Below are 25,060 nucleotides of genomic sequence, written 5' to 3' on the forward strand. Positions count from 1 at the left end.
ATCAAACACCAGCCAATAGGATGGGGTCTGGGCGGCCGCTTCGTTTATGTGGCTCCGCCCCTTTCTTAAGCAGCCCAATCATTGGCTGGTGTTTGACAGCTGCTTGATCCCGCCCACCCCCGACATCACCGCTTTTTTTTACAGCTGGGCTTTCTCCCTGAAAGCAGCTACATTACATGACAGTGTCATACACACAGTGGGGTACCAATGTGGGGTGTCAGCCGGCGTTCTCTGAGATCCCACATCGCAGGGTGAAGGCAGCTGCAGTGGCAGCTCCTTCAGTCCGTGCTGCTAGCGGGGGGCGGAGCCGGGATGGGAAGAAGGGGGCGGAGCCTCGCGGGGAGGGGCGGAGCCTCGGCAGGAAGAAGGGGGCGGAGCCTCGGCGGGAAGAAGGTGAGTGCGTTCCCATTGCTCAAGTGTGTGTGCTGGATAGGAGGGGGGTGGGGAAGCTGCATATAGAGCGATTCATCTTTCCCTATTCTTTCTGCAGCTGCTGAATAACTGATTCTCCTCCTCTCCCTCCTGCAGGAAGAATGGTGAAAGATCAATTCATCTATATGCAGCTGCCCCATCCCCCTCCTATACAACTTCTTTTGCTAGCCCCCCGGTGCTCGTAATCCCCCCCTCTGCTCTTAGCCCCCCCAAAGGCACTAGACCCCCCTGTTCTTTAGCACCCCCCATGCTCTTCAGCCCCCCACAGTGCTTTTCATCTCCCTCCCCCCAAGTGCTCCCTGTCCCCCCCAGTGCTCTCCACCCCCTGGTTTTCCTTGCCCGCCCCCTAAGTGCTCCCTGTCCCCCACCCAGTGCTCTCCACCCCCCTGGTTTTCCCTGCCGCCCCCCAAGTGCTCTCCACCCCCCTGGTTTTCCCTGCCCGCCCCCCAAGTGCTCGCTGTCCCTCCCAGTGCTCTCCACCCTCCTGGTTTTCCGTGCTCGCCCCCCCCCAGTGCTCCCCCCCCGCGCCTTCCAACCCCCCTACAATGCTTTCCAAATCCCCTCTTTATTCTCTCCAGCCCCCCCCCCACCGTGCCCTTCAGCTCCTCCAGTGCTCTCTGCTTGCCCTGTGCTCTCCGGCCCCCCTAGTGCTCTTCTATCTTCTATCATGTCCGCAGTCTCCGAGCATCTCCTGTATCATGTCCTCAGTCTCCGAGCATCTCCTGTATCATGTCCTCAGTCTCCGAGCATCTCCTGTATCATGTCTGCAGTCTCTGACCATCTCCTGTATCATGTCCTCAGTCTCTGACCATCTCCTGTATCATGTCTGCAGTCTCTGACCATCTCCTGTATCATGTCTGCAGTCTCTGACCATCTCCTGTATCATGTCTACAGTCTCTGACCATCTCCTGTATCATGTCTACAGTCTCTGACCATCTCCTGTATCATGTCTGCAGTCTCTGACCATCTCCTGTATCACATCTGCAGTCTCTGACCATCTCCTGTACCATGTCTACAGTCTCTGACCATCTCCTGTATCATGTCTGCAGTCTCTGACCATCTACTGTATCCTGTCTGCAGTCTCTGACCATCTCCTTTATCATGTCTGTAGTCTCTGACCATCTCCTGTATCACGTTTGCAGTCTCTGACCATCTCCTTTATCATGTCTGTAGTCTCTGACCATCTCCTGTACCATGTCTACAGTCTCTGACCATCTCCTGTATCATGTCTGCAGTCTCTGACCATCTACTGTATCCTGTCTGCAGTCTCTGACCATCTCCTTTATCATGTCTGTAGTCTCTGACCATCTCCTGTATCACGTTTGCAGTCTCTGACCATCTCCTTTATCATGTCTGTAGTCTCTGACCATCTCCTGTATCATGTCTACAGTCTCTGACCATCTCATGTATCACGTCTGCAGTCTCTGACCATCTCCTGTACCATGTCTACAGTCTCTGACCATCTCATGTATCATGTCTGTAGTCTCTGACCATCTCCTGTATCATGTCTGCAGTCTCTGACCATCTACTGTATCCTGTCTGCAGTCTCTGACCATCTCCTTTATCATGTCTGTAGTCTCTGACCATCTACTGTATCCTGTCTGCAGTCTCTGACCATCTCCTTTATCATGTCTGTAGTCTCTGACCATCTCCTGTAAACACATTGCTAATAATATTAGCTATCTATTTATGCTGAAGGTAGGACTGTGCAGGGGAGGCAGAGAGTGCAAAAGGGGGAACTGTGATTAGAGAGACAGGGGGCAGACTGCAAGGGGCACTGTGATTGGGGGGGGGGGCTGTGAATTTTGTGCAATAAATATTCCTGAAAACATTACAAATTTTTGTGGGTGCTTACATTTTAAAGTTGGGGGGGGGGGGTGCCAGATATAGGATCCGCCCCGGGTGCCAAATTCTCTAGGTACGCCACTGCACACACACTGAGCAGCTCTTGCAAGTCTCACTGTCAGCTGAATGTGAAACTCCCCCTCTCCCCTGTTAGTGTCCATAAGTGGTGCCCAGTAGTGCCACCTATCAGTGCCCAGTAGTGCCACCTATCAGTGCCCACCAGTGCCACCTATCAGTGCCCACCAGTGCCACTTCATCAGTGCCCATCAGTGTCACCTAATAGTGCCTATCAGTGCCCAGCAGTGCCGCCTCATCAGTGCCACCTATCAGTGCCCACCAGTGCCGCCTCATCAGTGCCCATCAGACACATCTAACAGTGCCTATCAGTGCTTCCTATCAGTGCCACCAATCAGTGCCCACCAATGCCGCCTATCAGTGATGCCTATTAGTGCCCATCAGTGCTGCCAATAAGTGCTGCCTATCAGTGCCACCTATCAGTACCCATCAGTGCAGCCTCATCAGTGCCAGTCAGTGCTGAGAACAAGCGCCTATTAGTGCTGCCTATCAGTCCATATCAGTGCCTCACATGTAATTTCACCTGTAATACACATCAAAAGGAAAATAAGGCATACATCTTTTTCAAAACTTAGCAGTGATGGTGGAACCCCTCTACAGATATTTGCCATACAATTTAACTTAAGTGCAAAAACCTTTTAGTGTCCCAATACTTTTGACAAGTGTTTATGTGTGTGTGTGTGTATATATATATATATATATATATATATATATATATATAGTGTGTGTATGTGTGTGTATATATATATATATATATATACACACGCATGTGTGTTTGAGCTTTGGGGTGCACACCCTAATGCAATAGGCTGCGCACGCCTATGAGAATGTAATGTAATTAAAAACAAAAAAAACAAAAAACAGACCTTTTCCTTTCAGCACAGGGACCTGTTAGGGCTTAGTTGATTAATTGATACAATAAGCAGTGGCTGGAAAACTAGTAAATACTGAAATCATCAGGATTTCAAGGACAGTGCTGGTGCCAGTGGTGTCACTAGGTTGGTGTACCCCGGTGCGGAAAAAACATTGTGTCACCCCTCCATTGTGTCAACCCTCCACCAACTATAGTCCCCCCTCAGTACAGACCTACCTCCCTCCCTCAGTACAGACCCCCATCCACTAAGTACAGACCCCCTCCCTCAGTGTAGACCCCCCCCCCCACTAAGTACAGACCCCCCTTCCACAGTAAAGATCCATCAGTGCAGACCCCCCTCTATCTGTGGAGATCCCCTCTCCATCAGTACAGACCCCCCTCCCTCAGTACAGACCCCTCTCCCTCAGTACAGACCCCTCTCCCTCAGTGCAGACCCCCTCCATCAGTGGAGATCCCCCCTCCATCAGACCCCCCTCCATCAGTATAGAACCCCCTTAGTGCAGACCCCCCTCAGTGCAGTCCCCCCTCCATCAGTGCAGACCCCCCCAGTATAAACTTCCCCTTCCATCAGTACAGACCCCTCACTATCAGTACAGACCCCCCGCCCCCTTCGTACAGACACCCCTCAGTGCAGACCTCCCCCCTTACATCAGTATAAACCCCCCTCCCCTCAGTACAGACCCTCCAACAGTGCAGACCTCCCCCCTTCCATCAATAAAGACCCCTCTTCATCAATACAGACCCCTCTCCCCTCAGTGTAGACCCTTTTTCATCAGTATAGACCCCCCTCAGTGCACACTCTCCTCTCCACTTGTCGTAGTAGGGTGGTGAGGGTTTGGATATGTGCTAGGGGGTGGGGGCGCTCTGGGATGGGAGAGGGCTTGTGCTCTTTAGGAGGGTTGGATTTCAAATCCAACCCCCATTTCTAACATATGACCTTCCTCTCCTCTCTCATAGTGCCCCCCAGCACATATCCTCTTAACCCACCCCCTCATCTTTTTTTTAACTTGCCCCCCTTCCTGCTCACTGCCCCCTCCTCTGTCCATCTACATTACAATGTACAAACCTCAGATCAGCGTGGAGCATGCACAGTGGTTTCCCTCCTCCTGTGTAGATGTAAACTGCTAGGAGGAGGAGGCGGCTTTGCTCCGCTCCGCTCCGCTGTGTGAGGCAGGGAGACAGCCGGCGAGAGACGCAGATCAGTGTAGGGGTGCGGTGCCACTGCCCCTCTGGCGGGTGTCACCCGGGTGTAGTCTGCACCCCCCTAGTGACGCCACTGGCTGGTGCACTATGAAAGTGGTGCTTAAATTGTATGTCCAGGCAAACTTTTTTTATTTTAGATAGAACGGGAAAGGATTAGAACCCAAGTCAGGTTTTTACTGGTACTCAGGGCTCTGATAGAAAATTTCCCTTTTATCGTGGCAACTGTTTGACCAGACAGGAAAAAGCACAAACCGGGACATAGACAGCAATAAAAATCTGATGGGGTTCTAGATTTTCCCTACTCTACTAACAAAAAGCATTTTATTTATCCAGCTGTTATTTTCATGGCAGGTTAGAAAAAGAAAGAAAGAAAAAAGATGGTTTGTTGCCACAGACAGCATATACATTTTGCTCTTATTTCATATTATATACCGTATATCTTTGAAGTGTGGTTTTCAGGATACATAAAGTAATGTTACCTATAAAATTACATCTCATCCTATTCAAATAGATTTTTTTTTGATTGTGGAAAGCTGATTGTAATAATATTTTGCTTAATTTTACTTTTTATTGTATATTATTTGCATTCTGTTTCAGATTCAGATGAAGAATCACTCCACAGTGAAAAAGAATCAGAACATCCCAATCAGCCATGGTCAGACTCAGAGGACAATGTTCATTCCTTCTATGACTAAGACACTCATCACTCAGGATCTGTCTCATTATATGGAATTATGGCAGGAATTATTGGTTGCTGCTACAGGAGGGTATACATTAGGAATGAAGGGAAAAAGAGATAATATGTCTTAGCAACCTTGTGATGGGAAATCCATCTGTTATGGTAATACCTAGAAGAGCTGGGACAAGAGTATTAAAGAAGCCATTGAAGAGTAATAGAACTTAAAATAATTATGATCGGTATTCGGTCCTGCTAAAATCATTAAGTGTGGGCCCCACTTGGTACGTCTGGGAGCCACCTCAGGATATATATACTGTATATATATATATGACAGTTATGAGCTTGCATTCCTTTTCTAACTTGCACTACAATTGGAGCTTTTGCAATCTGCTACTGTATGTGATAAAAATAGGGGCAAGGCTCAGTCTTAAAAATTAAATTAAAGGTTTTGTTTTGTTTTTTTAATAACAAACATGTTAAACTTACATGCTCTGTGCAGTGGTTTTGCACAGAGCAGCTCCAATGCTCTTCTTCTCGGGTCTCCTGCCTGCGCTTCTGGCTCCTCCCTTCTGACCATTGCCTCCAATAGCAAGCCGCTTGCTATGGGGGCAATAGTACGTGCTTGCTCAAGAGCCCTGCACTATAGGTCCATAGTGCACAGCCCCTTGTCCCCCACTCTCTTCTCATTGCCTCACTGTGTCTCAGCCAACGAGGAGAGTGAGACCCAGGACAGCCGAGGCTCCTGTGCACATTGCTGGATCAAGAGGCATTACAGGGAAGTATTGGGGGGTTTTGGGGGGAGCAGCACACAGAAAGTTTTTTTACCTTTTAAGCATAGAATGCATTAAAGTAAAAACCTTCAGCCTTTATTACCAATTTCATTTAATAAATATTTGAAACATGTTATGGTTTTATGGGCTGAGGGTGAAAGTTGTTAATTGAAGAAACTGGATATTTTTTGACCCATACATATCAAAATGTTAATAACACTAGCCCCTGAGGGGTAGCATGGACATAGGAACTACATGACTAGGGTGTGAAATAGTCCCTGGAAAGAGTTAACAAGCTAGTGGTAAAGTAAGAATAGGAAGCCTTACATGATTAGTGATTTTTGGTCAGATAGATGGGTGTATAGACCGCACTGCTACTGGGAGGTCATTCCGGAAAGGTTGGGAAAAGATGTTGTCGTGCCCACCCTCTTTGGCTGATCAGAAGTTTAGGTGGCTCTTTTTCTTTTCATGGCAGCTTGGTGGGTTGAGAGTTTTTGGGTGGTTTCTGGAATTGTTTCAAAATAGGGGCCAGTCCTGTCGTATGGTGCATTCCTTTTGGTTGGTTGTTGGTTCTACCAGGGGCTTGGTGGAAGGTGGGATATATGGTCAATTTGGAGGTGTCCTTGAGCTGGTGGGTTGGGGCAAGTGATGGTGGGGAGAGCCTAGTTGAAACTTTTGTTAATGACACTCAAAGACCCTCTCCTGGTAAAGCTGTCCGATTTATGTAGTTACATGTTTCTTTTTTATTGTTGTGTACTGAACTATTAATGGATGTTAAATAAAAGACTGCTGTACTCAATATCAATGTTATTTGGAGGTAGAATTGCAGGGACGGAATCTGATAACTCCAGTCATGTGTTGTTCATGTACTATAGATGTGTGTACTACACATTGGAGAGAACGTTCACACTAGAATGAGGGACGGGAAAGCTGCGTTCCTGTGTGGCTTTCTGCACCGCATTCCAATTGATCTGGGGGTCAGTAAAAAGTAACAACCACAATGTAGGTTGTTTGCCCACACTGGATCGCACGGTACAAAAGTACCATGCAATGCGGTTGCTGTGCTTTTCAAAAAGTAGTGCATGTACTACTTTTGGTGCGGAGTGGTGTGATTTCAGCCCATTCAAAATAAAAGGGGCTGAAATCGCACCGCACAGATCTGCATGTGAACCACATAGGAATTCCACAGCGTTCCTGTGTGATTTACATTAAGTTCCTAGTGTAAATTTTCCCCTGAGGGAAATTTATCAAAACTGGAGCTTGCCAGAACCTGGTGCAGCTGGGCATGCCAACTAATCAGCTTCTATCTTCTCCTAGTTCAGTGAGCCCCTGTTCACAAAGGTGCGATTTGACAGGTCAAGTCTCATGTCAAATTGCAGCCTATTGCCGGCAAAAGGATCGTTACAATCGGTGCAACACCGACTTTGCGGAGCCTCACCAATTTCCAAAAGTAGTTCCTGCACTACTTTTGGCAACTTCATTGGCGATTTCAACTGTGCATTAATCTGCACAGATATCTTTCAAGTCACCCCTGAAGTTGGACTGCAATGCGGCTTTGAAATCATGCGAGTTCAGATGAACATGATTTCAAAGCGGCATTGATGTGAACGAGGTCTAAAGCTTTGAAATGAAAGATTGAAGTTCATTGGTTGCTGTGCACAGCTGCTCCAGGTTCTGGCTGCTCCAGTTCTGATAAATTCTCCTCACAGTATACAGTATAAGAAGAAATGTACATATTCATTTATTAAATTCTACATTTTTTTCGCATCGGTAAAATAATCAAGTGTGAAGAAGGCCTTAGAAATTATTTTTTTGTGAAGACTAAATTTTAAATCTGAATTTTAAAGCTGAACTCGGGGTTACAAACAAACCTGTTTACATATCTTTCTCAATAATCACAAGGGATAAAAATACACTATATGTACACCAAAATGCCTTTGTATTTCCACGTTTTATCACATAAAAGTAGCAGTGACATCATCACTCTGCTGTACATAGTCTATACTGGGAGAAGAGCTGTGGGAGGGGCCCAGCAGGCTCCACCCACTAAAGGATGTCTGCAGAAAACTACAGGAGGGGGCGGATATAAGACCAGTCACTCTGCACAAGAAGATAGAGCTGCAGTGACCGATGCCTACAGGAAGCTCCTGCACAAAGTTTCATACTGGATTACTGCACAGATGTGGAAGAAATACACTAAGCACACACAGATTCAAGTCTGAATTGACATGCCTCTTGATAGTAATAGCCTTATTAATGAGACTAGCTACAGCGCTTGCTGAATGTGCCCCTAGTGGTATAAAATATATAGTGCAATGTGGAATACTTGCTCAAAAGTAATCAAACTCTTAAGCTTACCAAAGTGTATGAAGGCAATAATATCCTGATTGGACCGATAAATGATCATAAGTATAAATAACAGTACAATTGCTCAATAAACAATGATGGAGAATAAAAGGTGCACGTGGTATGTACACAATATAAAATATAAATATAAATCAAGTCCAAATGGGTGACTGTGGTGACCAAACAGTTCAGATAATAAAAAGTCCTTGTGCAAGTGTGCTTATCCAGTAGATTCAAAGTGCAGGTGCTCAAAAGTGGTTATCCACTTTACCCCACGACAGCTCGGGGTCCGTGCTGCAGCCGGACACGAGCCATATTATAGGAATTCCGGAGCAAACACATAACATGCCGATTTGAACTGCTTAACTGTAAGTGCAATACTGCTTTTTAATAAACTGGTTTTGAAGTTATCACACTATTGCAACCTTGTTTCTCATACCCCACGCTCGGAGGCTATTGGCCCTTTGGTCAGAGGTCCTACCCAGCTATAGGTTGAGAGTGAAGGAGGCATTATCAAGACAACAGAAAGACCATAGCGTTTTCCATCCTGCTGATCTATAAGGCATCCCTGTGTAGTTTACATATGGAGGAAGTGGAAGGGAATTAAAGTCCATCTACATGTGCCTTGAATATATACTATCCGGTAAGGGACCATTTTGGGTGGTTCACGTGGAAAACTTCAGCAGCACGTTTGCAGTGATCAATAATAAGTTATTTTGTGCACACTTTGTTGAAGATATCTTTCAGCCGTTGAGCACTTATTTGATTTCATTATATATGGACATTTAAGATTTATGTTTTTGACTTTATGAACACACCTTGCAACCCTTTATCCATTTGTTTGTTGAGTTGTCAATTAATTTGGATCTTTCACATTGTTTTAGCGCACCCAATTTATCACTTTATTACATTATTTTATTCAGGCATTGAATACGGTAGCAGCTTTAACACATCACTATCAGCGCACCCTATACACATACTATTATTTATCTCACATCCATAAATGTAGTGGCTGGATTCGTTTTTTTTTTTTTTTTTTAGCTTTTTTCCTCTTTATTTTCACCTGATGATAAAAAGATCGAAAATTTTGAAAAAATAACAACATTTTTCACATTTTTTTATATGAAATTCCCCCCCAAAAAATTTAAAAATCAAATTTTTTTTATCATTTTTGGCCAATTTGTTTTCTGCTACATATTTTTGGTAAAAAAAATCGCAATAAGCGTATTTTGATTGGTTTGCGCAAAAGATATTGCTTTTACTAGCTAAGGGAAAGATTTCTGTCATTTTTGGTGTTTTTTTTTTTTTTTTTTAACGAGTAATGGCGGCGATCTGCGATTTTTTTTTTGCGGGACTGCGACATTGTGGCGGACAGATCGGACCCTTGACTGACATTTTTGACACTTTTGGGGGTACCAGTGACATTACTACAGTAATCAGTGCTATAAATATGCACTGTTACTGTAAAAAAGACATTGGCAGGGAAGGGGTTAATTTTATTGGAGAGGGAGGGGTTAATGTATGCCTGGTGCTTACTGACATGTGTGGGGGGAGGGGACTGAGTGACACAGGGACAGATCTGACCCTGCCTGTCACTTAGGAGGTCCGCCCGCTTTGTTTACACAAGCGGACGGATCTCCAGACTCGATTCCCTGACGATCGGGGAAGAGCGGCGGCAATCACCGCCACTCCTCCCCTGGCCCGACTCCCGCTGTGACTGAAAACAGCGGGAGCGAGCCTCCGGCGGTGCGCGAGCGCCGCCCACAAGGGGAGGAGTCCAGCGACGTAGGTCTACGTCGCTGGATGGGAACGAGGGGCTAAAGTGGTTAATGTGTTTTTGTAAAATGCGGCCACATGGAAAACTGCACTGAGCTTTTTAGGTTGTGGGGGTGCCGTTAAGAGTTGATGTAACCTCCACGTGTTTTCCATGGAGCGCTGTGTTTTGTGTCCGACTGAATGCTGGTACAGGAATGTGTGTGATTTACACGCACTCCCACACCCACATATATGTGACCCCCGTAGCCTTAACCTGCAGCTTTCATTATATTTATAACAAGCAGTTCTCCTGAAAAGGTCCTTGTTCAGGCACATTATGTTATGTAAACGTGTTCCTGTTTTGTAACTATCACACACTGAGCTGACACACATTGCATAGGTATGCTTAACTGTTGTTACCATAAGGGAGCCAATCCAAGAGCAATGACATGCAGCCATCCTTTAAATGTGTGCGGGTAGACAGGATGTAGCTACAAAGAGCCTGCAGAAGATCAGTAGTGCTGAGTAACAAAAATAGATAAAACAAGGGTAAACCTAGTTTTTTATATTAAAAATAAAACGGCAATTGTTTATGATACACAGAGGGGAAATTACTAAAACTGGAGCAGACAGAATATAGAGCATGTAATTGGCAACCAATCAGCTTCCAGCTTTCATTTTGAAAGCTTACAGTGTAACTGAAAGCAAAAAGTTGAAAATTGCTAAGAGGCAGGCTTTTTATTGCAGAAGAGACACGCAATGTCTTTTCTGTAGAAAAATACACTTGTGATCAGGGAACCAAGTCAAGTGAGCAAAATTATTACAATTTAACAAAGTACGGTTGTAGCATGCCAAAACCGCTGTTCGGCCGGCAGGCCTGTAAATATAGAGGGCCTACCAAGATGGAATTTAGTAAAAAAGGGAGTGGTGGGTGGGGTAACCTGTGATGTCAGCCCAGCGAGGAGGCTGGCCTGAGCTTAAATAGGCCGGCTCCTCCCCTCCCACAACTGCAGGCTCCGCTTGACCATTTGTGGTCAGGAAACCAAGTCAAGTGAGCGAAATTATTACAATTTAACAAAGTACGGTTGTAAAGTTGTGGCCAACTCTCTGAAAGTTTGTCTAAGCTTGTTTTCCGGCTGGGGAATGTAGCGGTTGTAAGCAGAAGATTTCCACCGCCCCATCCTTTTGATGATGTGAACAGGTATGTTATGACTAGAGGCTGCAGAAACTGCCCCTATACGGAAGGAGTTGCTGCGGGATCACAACCTATCATTGACAGAAGAGTTCTTAAATACCCTATGAACCTAGATGTAGTGAGAGGCATGCCATATAGACTCATTAGGGGAGCGTCTCTGTCTCGACCTGACAAGATCGGAAGAAGATGGTCCAGTAACCAAACTGGGCACCACTTGTTACCTGTAGGGTACAGAGGAATGTTGACCGGCGGCCCCATCGGATTTGTTTTGGGCTGCCGCAGTGTCAAGACGAAGTGGTCCCCCACCTTGACCAGGTCGGCCACCCTCAGCAAGTTGGAGACTCCGTTTAACTTCCCCAGTGTAAATTCGTTGGGACGCAAGAACCCGTATAAGGCTAGGTATATAGCGGTCTTAATGACATTGTTTGTCCCCGTTTCAAATGGCTGTGTATCCAACATGTCGGACAAAGCTCTGAAATTGTTACTGTCAATCGGCTGATGCATGGCGGGCTTGTGGCCTTCCAAGCATAGGATTCCTTTTAAGATGTTCTTGATCGGCCTTGAAGATATAAAGGTACCGTGACTGGGGTGCGTGTTGATGACATGGAACTGCACACCTGCGAGATAAAGTTGAATCATGTTTTGTGCGAGCTTCAAGTTTAAATGGCAAAAAGAGGAGGATGCCACCATGGTGTCTAAAGACAACAGACCTGAAATACTGAACTCTGTAATAAACCTGACAAAGATGGTCAGAGCTCGACTGTTCGAGCATCTGGTATTGGCCAAGGGCGCTGATTGAGCTAGCATGCTCCCATGAGATCTGCTAATCCAGGATGAGTTCCTGAAATAGTGGTGGTATATCTGGGATTCTTGCGGCTGTGGGATGCAGTTGGAAGAAAACCTGCGATTTACAACGAGAGAGGGCATCAGTTTCTGAAATGTGGGAAGCTGGCACGTGCTTGCAAACTAGGTGGAAATGTAGTGTAACGACGAGCCAAGTAAGTCTCCTAACAAGGCTGATGGTGAGTGATGAGGATCGGCCCCTGTTAATGATGTCGCAAGCCACCATGTTGTCGTGTGCCCAGGAGCAGATGGAGCCATGGATGCTTGCAGATGGATGCAACAACCTGCAAGTGCTGAAACTGCAACCTCCCGCATTGAAATTGTTGCATACCTGAGCCTGCCCAGGAACACGATCGGTCTCCCCAACATATCTTTTGAGGCTCTCTGTTTGGTTTTGCTAGTGCCTAGGGTAACATCACTGGTAGCACACAAGTTGGAGGAATGGGAGTTAGAAGCACAATTTGCACAAGCCGGTGGCATGAGCTCAGTGAAGTGGCGACAAAACAACTCAGTGTCCAAATTGCCCCAGTCTACTCTGACGTTAAACTGTGCAAAGGTAGCCGCTGCCTTAGCCAAAAACGAATGGTGATAGTCATAAAAGGTGGTACCACTGTACTTGTTCCCCAGATTGATGAACTTGTGCATATAGGCGGCTGCAGTAGAGAGCAAAGCCGCTGCTTCCTCTGTACAGCTCCTCCTCTCACAGGCGGAGTGCATTTGATATCACTCCGCCTGTGAGCCGGGACTACAAAGGATGTAGCGGCTCCGTTCTCTTACTGCAGCCTCGCTGTGTGAGAGACTCCCGCGACTTGCGGGAGATTTAGGATTATGTGCACCCCCCCCTCACGCGGTGCCTGGGCGCGGTGCACCCCGCGCACCCGCCCAGGATCGGCCCTGTGTCCAACCAGTTTAGACATGCGATATACTATCGATGCAATTTTTTTTTTGTCTTTTAAAACTATTGTTTTTCAAGAGCAGTGATTTTAATGATTCTTAAAGTGCAACAATAAAAATGAAAAATTCCTTTAAATCTAGTGCATGGGGAGTGCACTCAGTCTGCCTGTAAAGTAGCATACCTGTAGCATGTATAGCACATGCTGCAGCAGAAACAACATTTCTAAAGAAAAAAAAAATTAGTCAAATCACATTTAAATTAACTCACGTTGAAATTGCTGGCTATCGACTTTTTTCGAATGGGACTGCAGGAAAATTTTCATTAGTTCACTGCCTCCAGCCAACCCACTGATGAGTTTTCTAATGCAAGTTGGATCTCATTGAAAGTGAAGAAATCTCACCAGTACACCAAGGATTCTTTACAATGGGTTCAAAGCTTTATTTTCGTGGTCACATGGTAAACACAAGGCAACGTTTTGGAGCCACACAGGCAGGGGCGTTGCTAGGTGGGAAAAAGACCAGGGGCTTCAGCCCGAAGATAAATTTGATAACCCCTCCCACATTTTAAAGTAAGCCCCGCCCAAGCTCCTCCCATATTTAAAAGTAAGTACCGCCCAAGCTCCACCCAATGGCCCCCTCAGTCAAGGGTCAGTCAAGGGGTGGTATGGAGAGGAGTACAGGGGGTGAGAAATTGGGTGGTATGGAGAAGAGAGAAGTAAAGGGGGTCAGTCATGTGGTGGTATGGAGAGGAGTACAGGAGGTCAGTCATGGGGTGGTATGGAGAGGAGAGGAGTACAGGGAGTCAGACATGGGGTGGTATGGAGAGGAGTACAGGAGGTCAGTCATGGGGTGGTATGGAGAGGAGTACAGGGGGTCAGACATGGGGTGGTATGGAGAGGAGTACAGGGGGTCAGACATGGGTTGGTATGGAGAGGAGTACAGGGGGTCAGACATGGGGTGGTATGGAGAGGAGTACAGGGGGTCAGTCATGGGTGGTATGGAGAGGAGAGGAGTACAGGGGGTCAGTCATGGGGTGGTATGGAGAGGAGAGGAGTACAGGGGGTCAGACATGGGGTGGTATGAAGAGGAGTACAGGGGGTCAGACATGGGGTGGTATGGAGAGGAGAGGAGTACAGGAGGTCAGTCATGGGGTAGTATGGAGAGCAGAGAAGTACAGGGGGTCAGACATGGGGTGATATGGAGAGGAGTACAGGGGGGCAGATATAGGGTGGTATGGAGAGGAGCGGAGTACAGGGGGTCAGTCATGGGGTGGTATGGAGAGGAGAGAAGTACAGGGGTTCAGTCATGGGGTGGTATGAAGAGGAATACAGGGGGTCAGACATGGGGTGGTATGGAGAGGAGTACAGGGGGTCAGACATGGGGTGGTATGGGGAGGAGTACAGGGGGTCAGACATGGGGTGGTATGGAGAGGAGTACTGCCGGCATCAGATGGAACATAAATTAATAATTTGTAATGTTTTCAAGAATATTTATTGCACACATTTCACAGCCCCCCATCACAGTGCCCCTTGCAGTCTGCCCTCCGTCTCTCTAATCACAGTCCCCCTTTTGCACTCTCTGCCTCCCTCCCCTGCATAGTCCTACCTTCAGCATAAATAGATAGCTAATACTATTAGCAATGTGTTTAAGTTTGAGTATGAGATTGGAGACTTGCTAAAGGAGAAGGCCAGAGACTGCAGACATAGTACAGGTGACGGTCAGAGACTGCAGACATAGTACAGGAGATGGTCAGAGACTGCAGACATAGTACAGGAGACGGTCAGAGACTGCAGACATAGTACAGGAGATGGTCAGAGACTGCAGACATAGTACAGGAGACGGTCAGAGACTGCAGACATGGTACAGGAGATGGTCAGAGACTGCAGACATGGTACAGGAGATGGTCAGAGACTGCAGGCATGGTACAGGAGATGGTCAGAGATTGCAGACATGGTACAGGAGATGGTCAGAGACTGCGGACATGATACAGGAGACAGTCAGAGACTGCAGACATGGTACAGGAGATGGTCAGAGACTACAGACATGATACAAGAGGTGGTCAGAGACTGCAGACATGATACAAGAGATGGTCAGAGACTGCAGACATTAAACAGGAGAGGGTCAGAGACTGAGGACATGATACAGGAGATGGTCAGAGACTGAGGACATGATACAGGAGATGGTCAGAGACTGAGGACATTAAACAGAAGATGGCCAGAGACTGAGGACATGTTACAGAAGATGGTCAGAGACTGCAGACATGGTTCAGGAGATGGTCAGAGACTGCAGGCATGGTACAGGAGATGGTCAGAGACTGCAGACATGATACAAGAGATGGTCAGAGACTGCAGACATTAAACAGGAGAGGGTCAGAGACTGAGGACATGATACAGGAGATGGTCAGAGACTGAGGACATGATACAGGAGATGGTCAGAGACTGAGGACATGATACAGGAGATGGTCAGAGACTGAGGACATGATACAGGAGATGGTCAGAGACTGCAGACATGATACAAGAGATGGTCAGAGACTGCAGACATTAAACAGGAGAGGGTCAGAGACTGAGGACATGATACAGGAGATGGTTAGAGACTGAGGACATGATACAGGAGATGGTCAGAGACTGAGGACATGATACAGGAGATGGTCAGAGACTGAGGACATTAAACAGAAGATGGCCAGAGACTGAGGACATGTTACAGAAGATGGTCAGAGACTGCAGACATGGTTCAGGAGACGGTCAGAGACTGAGGACATGATAGAAGATAGAAGAGCACTAGGAGGGCCGGAGAGCACAGGCGAAGCAGAGAGCACTGGAGGAGCTGAAGGGCACGGTGGGGGTGGGGGACTGGAGAGTATTAAGAGGGGGTTTGGAAAGCATTGCAGGGGGGTTGGAAGGCGCAGGGGGTGGAGAGCACTGGGGGGGACAGGGAGCATAGGGGGGAGGGAGATGAAAAGCACAGTGGGGAGCTGAAGAGCACCAGGGGAGGGCTAAAGAACAGGGGGCAGTCCAGTGCACTGGGTGGGGGGGTTAAGAGCACTGAGGGGGGGGATAAGAGCACTGAGGCGGGGATAAGTGCACTGAGGGTGGGGGGGAATAAGAGCACCAAGGGGGGGGGAATAAGAGCACCGAGGGGGGATTAGAACACTGGAGGGGGGGGTTAAGAGCACTGGTGAGCCAGCAAAAGAAGTTGTATAGGAGGGGATGGGGCAGCTGCATATAGATGAATTGATCTTTCCCTATTCTTCCTGCAGGAGGGAGAGGAGGACAATCAGTTATTCAGCAGCTGCAGAAAGAATAGGGAAAGATGAATTCCTCTATATGCAGCTTCCCCATCCCTCTACTACCCAGCACACACACTTGGGCAATGGGCACTCACCTTCTTCCCGCCGAGGCTCCGCCCCTTCTTCCCGCCGAGGCTCCGCCCCCTTCTCCCGCAGAGGCCCCGCCCCCTTCCCGCCGCGGCTCCTCCCCCGCTAGTCCCCGGACTGAAGGAGCTGCCACTGCCTGCCCTTTACACAGTGCCCTTTACGCCACTGCATCCAGTGATTGGTGGGCGATCTGGGGCAGCCGCAAGGAAGGAGAGTGATTGCCGCTGTCAAGTAGCATTGATTTCGGGTGTGGGCGGGACCGGTATGCGGGGCTCCGCCCCATTGTTCCGTGCATAGAGAAACAGAAGCTGTCTGGGGAGGAAGGTGGGCGTGGCATACCGGCCCCGCCCACACCCGACATCAATGCTGAAACTTGACAGCTGCATTCACTCTCCTTGCGGCTGCCCCGGATTGCCCACCAATTATTAGATGTGCTTTATAAATCTTACACTGCTGAGGTATGTAGCCCGAGTTCTCGGCCAAACCCAGGCTTTGGGACTCGGGGCTAATCATTTTAAAAAAGCAACAGGAGACCCGGGGCTTTTGGGGAGCACACTCGGGGCTATAGCCCAGGTCAGCCCCCCCCTGCCGACGCCACTGCACACAGGTCACTTCATCAGGCAAGCACCCAGCAATACAGAATAGCCATTTTCAGTAACATGTGCGTAGAGAATATTGCATTTGGATTACATTGAATCACATGCCAAGTGAAATATCATCAGTTTCTTTAGAGCCTGTTTGTATACATGCAGTGCGACTGTGATCCGTCTTTGAAATGGGTCCTGTGCAAGTTTAAGTAGTAAAAACTCACTTTAAAAACGTATCCAAATTGCACCAAGTCGCACTGCAGCTGCACTACAAATTGCTTTGAAAGTCGGATCACTACACTAGGCTAACTTCCAAAAACACATACCTTGCGAAGAATAGTGAAACAGCCATTTCAAGTAAATCTGTGCTGGAGAAAATATGTAGGCTGCAAATGATTTTATAAAAATGCTTGCCTGGTTGTATTTGGCTTAATTGAAAAATCATGCAACAAGTCAGGTATCCTGATTAGTTTTTGTTTAAGGTCAAAAACTTAAAGTGTTTAAACCATTGGGTCAGCATAGCAGCCAAACAATCTGCATTTTCAGAAGGAAATGAAAATAGTGGCATCTGACATATTTCTTTTAGTAGGAGAATGAAAGATGCACCTGCGCTCTATTCCTAGTATATACTGGTTTTAGACACACCAGCACTGCAGTAACACTTGGTGACGTAGCGAGTCCCATAAGTGCAGTTTATGCTGGTGCGGTGGCTAGCACAAGTAGTGCCGAGCCCCCATCAAGAATTCGATCACAGGCCCGTAGAGCCCATAGTGTCCTTCCTGAATTGCTTGCAAGTCCTGAATTGCAGCCCATAGATTCTATAGCACCTGTACTTCTCCCATTCACTGGCCAATCCGGAATTCCTGTGGAAACAGAAGATTTAACCCACCTTAGTATTTTGGAGCTGTTTGTCACTGAAGATATGGCGTCGGGAGTAGGGATTGCTATTAGGCGCATTGTGTGGCTGAAAAGCTGGTCTGCTGACCAGGCCTCCAAAAAGGCCTTGACTGATCTTCCCTTCACAGGGGAGAGGCTGTTTGGATCTTATCTGGATTAGTTGAGCAAAGGTATCACAGGGGGTAAGAGTACTCTTCTTCCCCAATCTTCTAAGGGCAAGGCGCTGCATCCTAGGCGGGGGCCTTTCTTTACTGCTCATAAACGTCTTTTTCATACCTCTGGGTCGCAAAAAAAAAAAAGGTAAATCGTTCAGGTCTTCCGGGGGGCTCCAAGAAACCATGGTCAGGAAAGTCTAAGACCGGCCACTCCCGATCTGTAGACAAGCCCTCGTCTGCATGAGGGGGTGCCCTCACCCGCTCCTGGGGTGGGGGAACGTCTTTGTTTCTTCCTGGAACCCTGGACCTCCTTGATCAGGACAAATGTGCTCACAAACTCATCCGATCGGGGAACAAGATCGAATTCCGGTCTCGACCGTCGGACAGGTTCTTGACGTCCAATCTTCACCTATCTCCAGACCGGTTAAGGGACCTGCAAGGAGCAGTACACAATTTGCTGTCACAAGGAGTGAATGTACTGGTCCCTTCTCAGGAACGGTTTCAAGGCTTTTATTCAAACCTGTTCACCGTGCCCAGAAAGGAGGACAAGGTGCGCCCTATCCTGGATCTCAAGGCCCTGAACCGCTTTGTGCAGGTACAGAAATTTCGGATGAAATCCATCCGCACGGTACTGGCGTCACTGCACCAGGGAGACTTCTTAGCCTCCATAGCTATCAAGGACGCATATCTACGCATCCCTATTTATGCTGGTCACCAACGGTTTCTTTGTTTTGCAGTGGCAGAAGAGCATTATTAATTTGTGGCATTACCCTTTGGTCTCGCCTCCGTTCCCAGGGTGTTTACCAAGGTGCAAGCACCAGTGTTGGCATTGCTGCACCAACGGGGGATTGCGGTACTTGGGTATCTAGACAATCTCCTGTTGGGAGCGGACTACCATTCAGCCTTGATGGGCGACCTGATCATCACTGTCACAACCCTGCAGGAGTTCGGTTGGAACATCAATTTTAAGAAATCTGCCCTGATACCTTCCTTGAGACTCGATTATCTGGGCCTGACTCTAGATTTAGCTTTGGCAAGAGTCTTTCTTCCCCCGGACAAGCTGCAAAAACTGCAGGGGGTGATTCGGTTGCTGTTGGCAAACAATCTGTCTTCACTGCAGACTTGCATGCGGGCCCTGGGTCTAATGGTATCAACCTTCGAGGCAGTTCCGTTTGCTTAATTCCATACCAGACCTTTGCAAAGAGAGATTCTTGTCAATGGGAACAAGGATCCGAAGTTATTGGACTCTTTGATCCAGGTGAGCCACAACACAAAATCTGCTCTGTTGTGGTGGATTCAGGCTCCAGCATTATGCCAGGGTAAGTCTTTCCTTCCATTGTTTTGGATGGTGATGGCCATGGACGCCAGATTTTTAGGCTGGGGCGAAGCTCTGTGACCAGGGTACCTGGATGGTGGAAGAGTCAAGACTACCGATAAACGTTTTGGAGCTCAGAGCAATAAAGCTTTGTCTGAGCCACTGCATGACTCGTTTGCAAGATTGTCAGGTTCAGATTCAACTGGACAATGCCAAGGCTGTGGCTTACATCAATCACCAGGGGGCACCAAGAGTGTCTTGGCTGCCAAGAAAGTGGCCGACATTCTGGCCTCGGTGGAAACGTTTGTTCCAGCCCTCTCTGCTGTACACATTCCAGGGTCGCAAGGTGTTGGATCAAGGGGAGTGGTCCCTACACCCGGAGGTGTTTCATCTCTTGTGTGTTCAGTTGGGGACTCCCGAGGTTGATCTGCTTGCTTCTCGCCTCAACTAGAAGGTTCAGAGGTTCATAGCCAGGTCTCGGGATCCTCTGGCTGATGCAACAGATGCACTGGTGGCTCTTTGGGGTTTGTATCGGCTGATTTATGAAAAATATTATACAGTGAAGTATAACCCAGCTGTGCTCAACTTATAATGTGCACTAAAAAATACCTCAAGCTAGATTTTAAACTATAAACAAATAAATATATCAAATTAAGTGCTGATTAGTGATGAACTAAATAAGCAAAAAGTGTTCATATGATTAATCCTGAAAAGGTGGCGTGCAATAAATAAATGCAATAATTCAATAACATGATCATGACATGACCCTTGATGACGACAGTCTTACGTGCTGACGAAACGCGTCGGGACGTCTAATCGCAACCACGCTACTATCTCACTTCTGGGATCGGATGGTACGCAATTGGAACGCGGAAGCGGCGTCCACCGTGCAGTCCACAATCCGTGACATCTGATATGCGCATTTTGCTTATGAGAATGTAAGTGTATTTGCTTTATTTGAATAAACCCGTGGTGATGTACTTCACCATGTGAGCCCCTTGTTCTTTTGCATAACAATTGAGGAATACAGAGTCTTTGCTGTGAGGTTCCTGTCCGCTGGATACTATATGTGAGCCCCTTCTGTCCTGCCATGTATATGCTGAGGAACACAGAGTATTTGGCCGCAAGATTATGTGTGGTGAATATCATATCGGGTACCGACACTTACCTGCTTCTGAACATCAGCCCTGTACACAACTTGATCTGCCTACACTGACCCCCTATAATTAAGGGGTCTGTGAGCTCTGGTAAGCATTTGTGCACACTGGGTGGTTCTGTGTCTTGGTGGAGGGACTAAAGAGCTTGAGTGCTTCCGGAAAGATTCTTATTAGAGACTCCTTTATCCATCTCATTTGGATTGTTTTTTTGGGACTTTCTTTTGTGTGTTATTGAATAATTGCATTTATTTATTGCACTTCACCTTTTCAGGATTAATCATATGAACACATTTTGCTTATTTAGTTCATCACTGATCAGCACTTAAGTTGATATATTTATTTGTTTATAGTTTAAAATCTAGTTTGAGGTATTTTTTAGTGCACATTATAGGTTGAGCGCAGCTGGGTTATACTTCACTGTATAATATTTTTCACTTATCACGTTTTCACGTTTATGCTGCGGCTCCCATATAGGTTTTTATTTATTTTTTTTTTTTTTTCAAAAACATTTTATTAAGGAATAAAGCATACATAGCACAAAAGAACACAGCAATAAAGGGCAGGTAATAGAGCCCACAAAAAACGAACAGGTACAAAAGTGATACACATATAAACAGTACAATGCATGTAAGGAGCAACATAAATCACAGGTAAACCCACAAAGTGTCATGTAGCAACATGGTGCGAAAACAGAGGGCCAGTGGGAGAACCAAGTGGGCGTAAGGCTAATGGAGGGGTTCGCTGGGTAGAGCGCCCACCCACCTTATGAGAACCGGAACAAGAGGGTTACCTATGATGGAGCATAGTGGATCCCCCAAGCCCGACACCCCGTAAAGGGAACTATCTGTGTCAAGGAGTGGGGGACCCACCGCATAAAAGTGGGGAATCCGGTATGCACATCTCTGAACGTGGGCGCCATAGCTGTTGCCGGTGGAGGCAGAGCCACCACAGAGTGCAAAATAGAGAACCCTAAGTGATTTTTGAAAATGCATAAAAGGGAGGGAATGAGGAAGGGGGGCGGGGGAAGAAGATGGGGAAGGAGGCGGGTAGGGCAAATAAGGGAAACACAAAAGGAGGAAGGAAGAAGGGAAGGGAGAGGTGTGGAAAGGAGCAGTACACTCTGGAACACTACTAGCATCAGAAGAGGCAGAACGAACTGAACATCCAGGAAAGCACCCCAGAACATGGGGTTCCTCCTCAGAACAAGCTCCAAGGAGCCACTGAGTGGCCTACGATTATCAAGTGCTCAATCGTTGGAAGTCTGGCAAGGATTGAAAGTGGGTCCAGGGTGCCCAAGTTGTACGATACTGGCGGTGAGTGTCCTTGGCCTGAGCCACTATGTCCTCCATCTCCACCACCCGCCGAACCCTGCGAAGCCAGTCGGCAACCGACGGGGGTGAGGTGGACAGCCAATGGCATGGTACGCACATCCGGGCTGCGTTGATCAGATGCAAGGTCAGGGACTTTTTGTAGCTGGCGTAGGAGAGGGAGGTGTGGTGTAAAAGGTATTGCGCCGGTGAATAGTCAGGAGTGTACGTGGTGATACGGCAGATTAAGGCGTGGACCTCTTTCCAGAATGGTTGCAAAACTGGGCAATCCCACCATATATGCAACAGAGTCCCCTTATGTTGCAGACACCTCCAACACAGTGGGCAATTCGAGGTGGAAAACTTGTGCAAAAGGTCTGGAGTCCTATACCACCTAGAGTAGAGCTTATAGCCGGTTTCTTGGGTCAGCACGTTTAAGGAACCCTTGTGCATGTGAAAAAGCACCCTAGACCAATCTTCCTCTGCGAGGTCCACACCCAACTCCCGCACCCACCGCGCTTGAAGAGCTTCCGTGTGGGCGTGAGAGGGGGGGAATAGCATGGAATATAAAATCGAGACCATGTGCCGGTGCGGGCCAGGGGCGTCACAAACACGTTCTAGAGAGGTCAGAGGATGGCCCCATTTCGGCAGTGGCTGCGTGTGAGTCAGGAAATGGCGGATTTGGAGATAGCAATAGAAGGGAACAGAAGCCTTCGGAAAGCGCTGACAGAGGTCCTGGTAGGAGAGTAGTCTAGAGCCGTCAAGAAAGTGACGAGCTTGAAAGGGTACTTCCGAGGAAGGGCCCTCGGCAGGCACAAATGGGAGGCCAAGGGGGAAATCGGGGAGGGAATGTAAGGGAGTTAAAGGGCTGCGCTGCGGCGAGAGATCCAACTGCTCACGAAGGGCATGGAACACCCTTAACGTAGCTCCAGTCAGGGGATTGGCTAAGGCGGGGCGTGGAATCTTGGAAAGAGCCGACCAAGGCAAGTGATGGGCTGGGAACGACGCCAAGGCTCCCTCAAGCGAAACCCAATCCTTAGACATCGAGTGGGCATGCCAATCCACCACTCTGGATAGATGGCATGCCTGATAGCAAATGTGGGAATCCCAATCCGCCCTCCTGTTTAGGACGAGTAAGCAAATCCCAGCTAAGCCTGGGCTTCTTAGAGGACCACAAAAATCTAGAGCACATAAGCCTGAAAGATTTAAAAAAGGCGGGCGGTACACGAATGGGCAGAGCCTGAAGGATGTAGAGCAAGCGAGGTAGGACATTCATTTTGACAATGGCGACCCTGCCAAACCAGGAAAAACGACCCTGCATCCAGGAGTGCAAGTCCTTTTCCACTGTGTTTAAGATCGCCAAGTGATTCTTGGAATAAAGGTCGGACAGAGAACTAGGTAATTGAACGCCGAGATATGTGATTGAATGGGGGTCCCATTCAAATGGAAAATTGGATTGGCAGAGTTGTAAAAGAGAGGTAGGGAGGGAAATGTTGAGGGCCCGAGATTTGGAGTAATTGATTTTCAGATTGGAGAGATCTTGGAAATGAGCAAGAACGGATAAAAGATTGGGGACTGAGAGCAGGGGATCGGTGAGGAAGAGCAAGATATCATCGGCGTATGCCGCCAATTTGTATGTCTTGCCCTTCAAAGACACCCCTTTGATGTCTGAACTAGCTTGGATCCGGCGCAGGAGGGGTTCCAAAGTGAGGATATAAATCAGGGGGGACAGAGGGCAACCCTGCCTGGTACCGTTCGACACGGAGAAGGCGTCCGACAGGGATCCATTAACCTTGACCCTCGCAGAAGGGTTGGAGTAAAGGATGGAGACAAAGCGCAGGAACCGGTCCTTCAGTCCAAGGGCCTCAAGTGTGGCGGACATGTAGTCCCAGGCCACCCTGTCGAACGCCTTCTCCGCATCAAGGGATAAAAAGAAGCCAGGCGTACGCGATGTGGATAACCAATGATGCAGGTGAATTGCCTTGGTGGTGTTGTCCCGGGCCTCACGTCCAGGGACAAAACCAACCTGGTCAAGGGACACCACCTCGGGGATGGAGGGAAGAAGGCGGTTAGCCAAAACCTTCGCAAACAATTTGATATCTGCATTGAGTAAAGATATGGGGCGGTAATTCGGTACCAACGTCGCGTCCCTCCCAGGCTTGGGGAGGACAGCGACATGGGCCTCCAAAAAATCCGGCCCCAAGGCAGGCATATCAGAGAAGGCGTTAAAAGCCCTCACCATGTGCGGAATCAATTGATCCGCGAAAGTCTTATAGTAACCAACCGTCAATCCGTCTGGGCCGGGGGATTTCCCAGGTTTGGACTGCTTGAGGGCCGTCAAGACTTCCCTAGCAGATATAGGGGCGTTGAGAGGAGCCAACACTTCCTCCGATAGCGGCGGGGGAGAGTATTGGGATAAGAACTGGCGAATCTCACGTGCCCTAGATTGTAAAAGTTCAGGCGTGCTTGCCCTAGGCAAATTGTATAGGTCCGAGTAATAATGGACAAATTGTGCCGCTATGTCGGGGGTAGAGGCGTGCGCCTTGCCCGAGGAGTCGGTGATGGAATGGATGGTATTGGCCGCTCTTTTCTTTTTGAGAGCTCTGGCAAGGAGCCTACCCGATTTGTTGGAGTGCTCATAGAAGAAGCCGTGAGAGAGGGCAAAATTCCTGCGAACTGATCTACCAAGGTCCTCCAACAGCTCCTGACGGGTCTTAGTGAGTTCCTCCAGGGTATCAGACGCTAAAGACAACTTATGAGAACGTTCCAGCGAAGCTATCTTGGACAGGAGCGCCTCCGTGTGGGCTACCCATATAGGTTTTTATTAACCTTCTTCTCCTTTTACGTTTGCACTTTAGTTTGTTGAGTGTTTTGATTATCTGTTGCGCGGGTACTATTGGCGTTTAACGTCAATAATTTTATTTTTATCGGCTGATTTATGCCTTCCCTAAGCTGAAACTCCTGCCAAGGCTTCTACGCAGGATAGCGGTGGAAGGGATTACGGTCATTCTCATTCTGGTGGCTCCAGACTGGCCTCCTCGGTCTTGGTACGCAGACCTGGTGAGGTTGGTCCCCGACGCCGATGCTCCTTGGAGACTACTTCTCAGGGAAGATCTGCTGTCTCAAGGCCCGATCTTCCATCCTACTTTACAGTTGCTAGCTTTGACGGAATGGCTGTTGAAAGCCAAGTGTTGAGGGATAGAGGTCTTTCTGACTCTGGGATTCCTACGTTATTGAAGGCTAGGAAGTCGACCGCCAGGAAGATTTATCATCGTACATGGAAAGCGTACATTTCATGGTGTGAATTGATGAAGGTGCACCCTCGTTCGTTTTCGATCGCTAGGGTTTTGGCCTTTCT

At 47.8% G+C, this 25,060-nt stretch overlaps 1 protein-coding gene across 1 annotated transcript in view; it reads left to right on the forward strand.

Moving 5' to 3' along the window:
• Positions 1 to 5,124, forward strand: part of LOC309565715 (uncharacterized protein) — a gene marked incomplete at both ends in the record, with an annotated part of 121,527 nt that extends 116,403 nt beyond the window's left edge. Inside the window, one exon of the mRNA XM_082270693.1 lies at positions 5,027 to 5,124. Within this exon, the coding sequence (XP_082126819.1) occupies positions 5,027 to 5,124 (98 nt within the window). The remainder of the gene's footprint in view (positions 1 to 5,026) is intronic.
• Between the last annotated feature and the right edge of the window lie 19,936 nt (positions 5,125 to 25,060).

This window comes from Pelophylax lessonae, assembly GCF_965119305.1.
Source record: "Pelophylax lessonae genome assembly, chromosome: 10".
Lineage (NCBI taxonomy): Eukaryota > Metazoa > Chordata > Amphibia > Anura > Ranidae > Pelophylax > Pelophylax lessonae.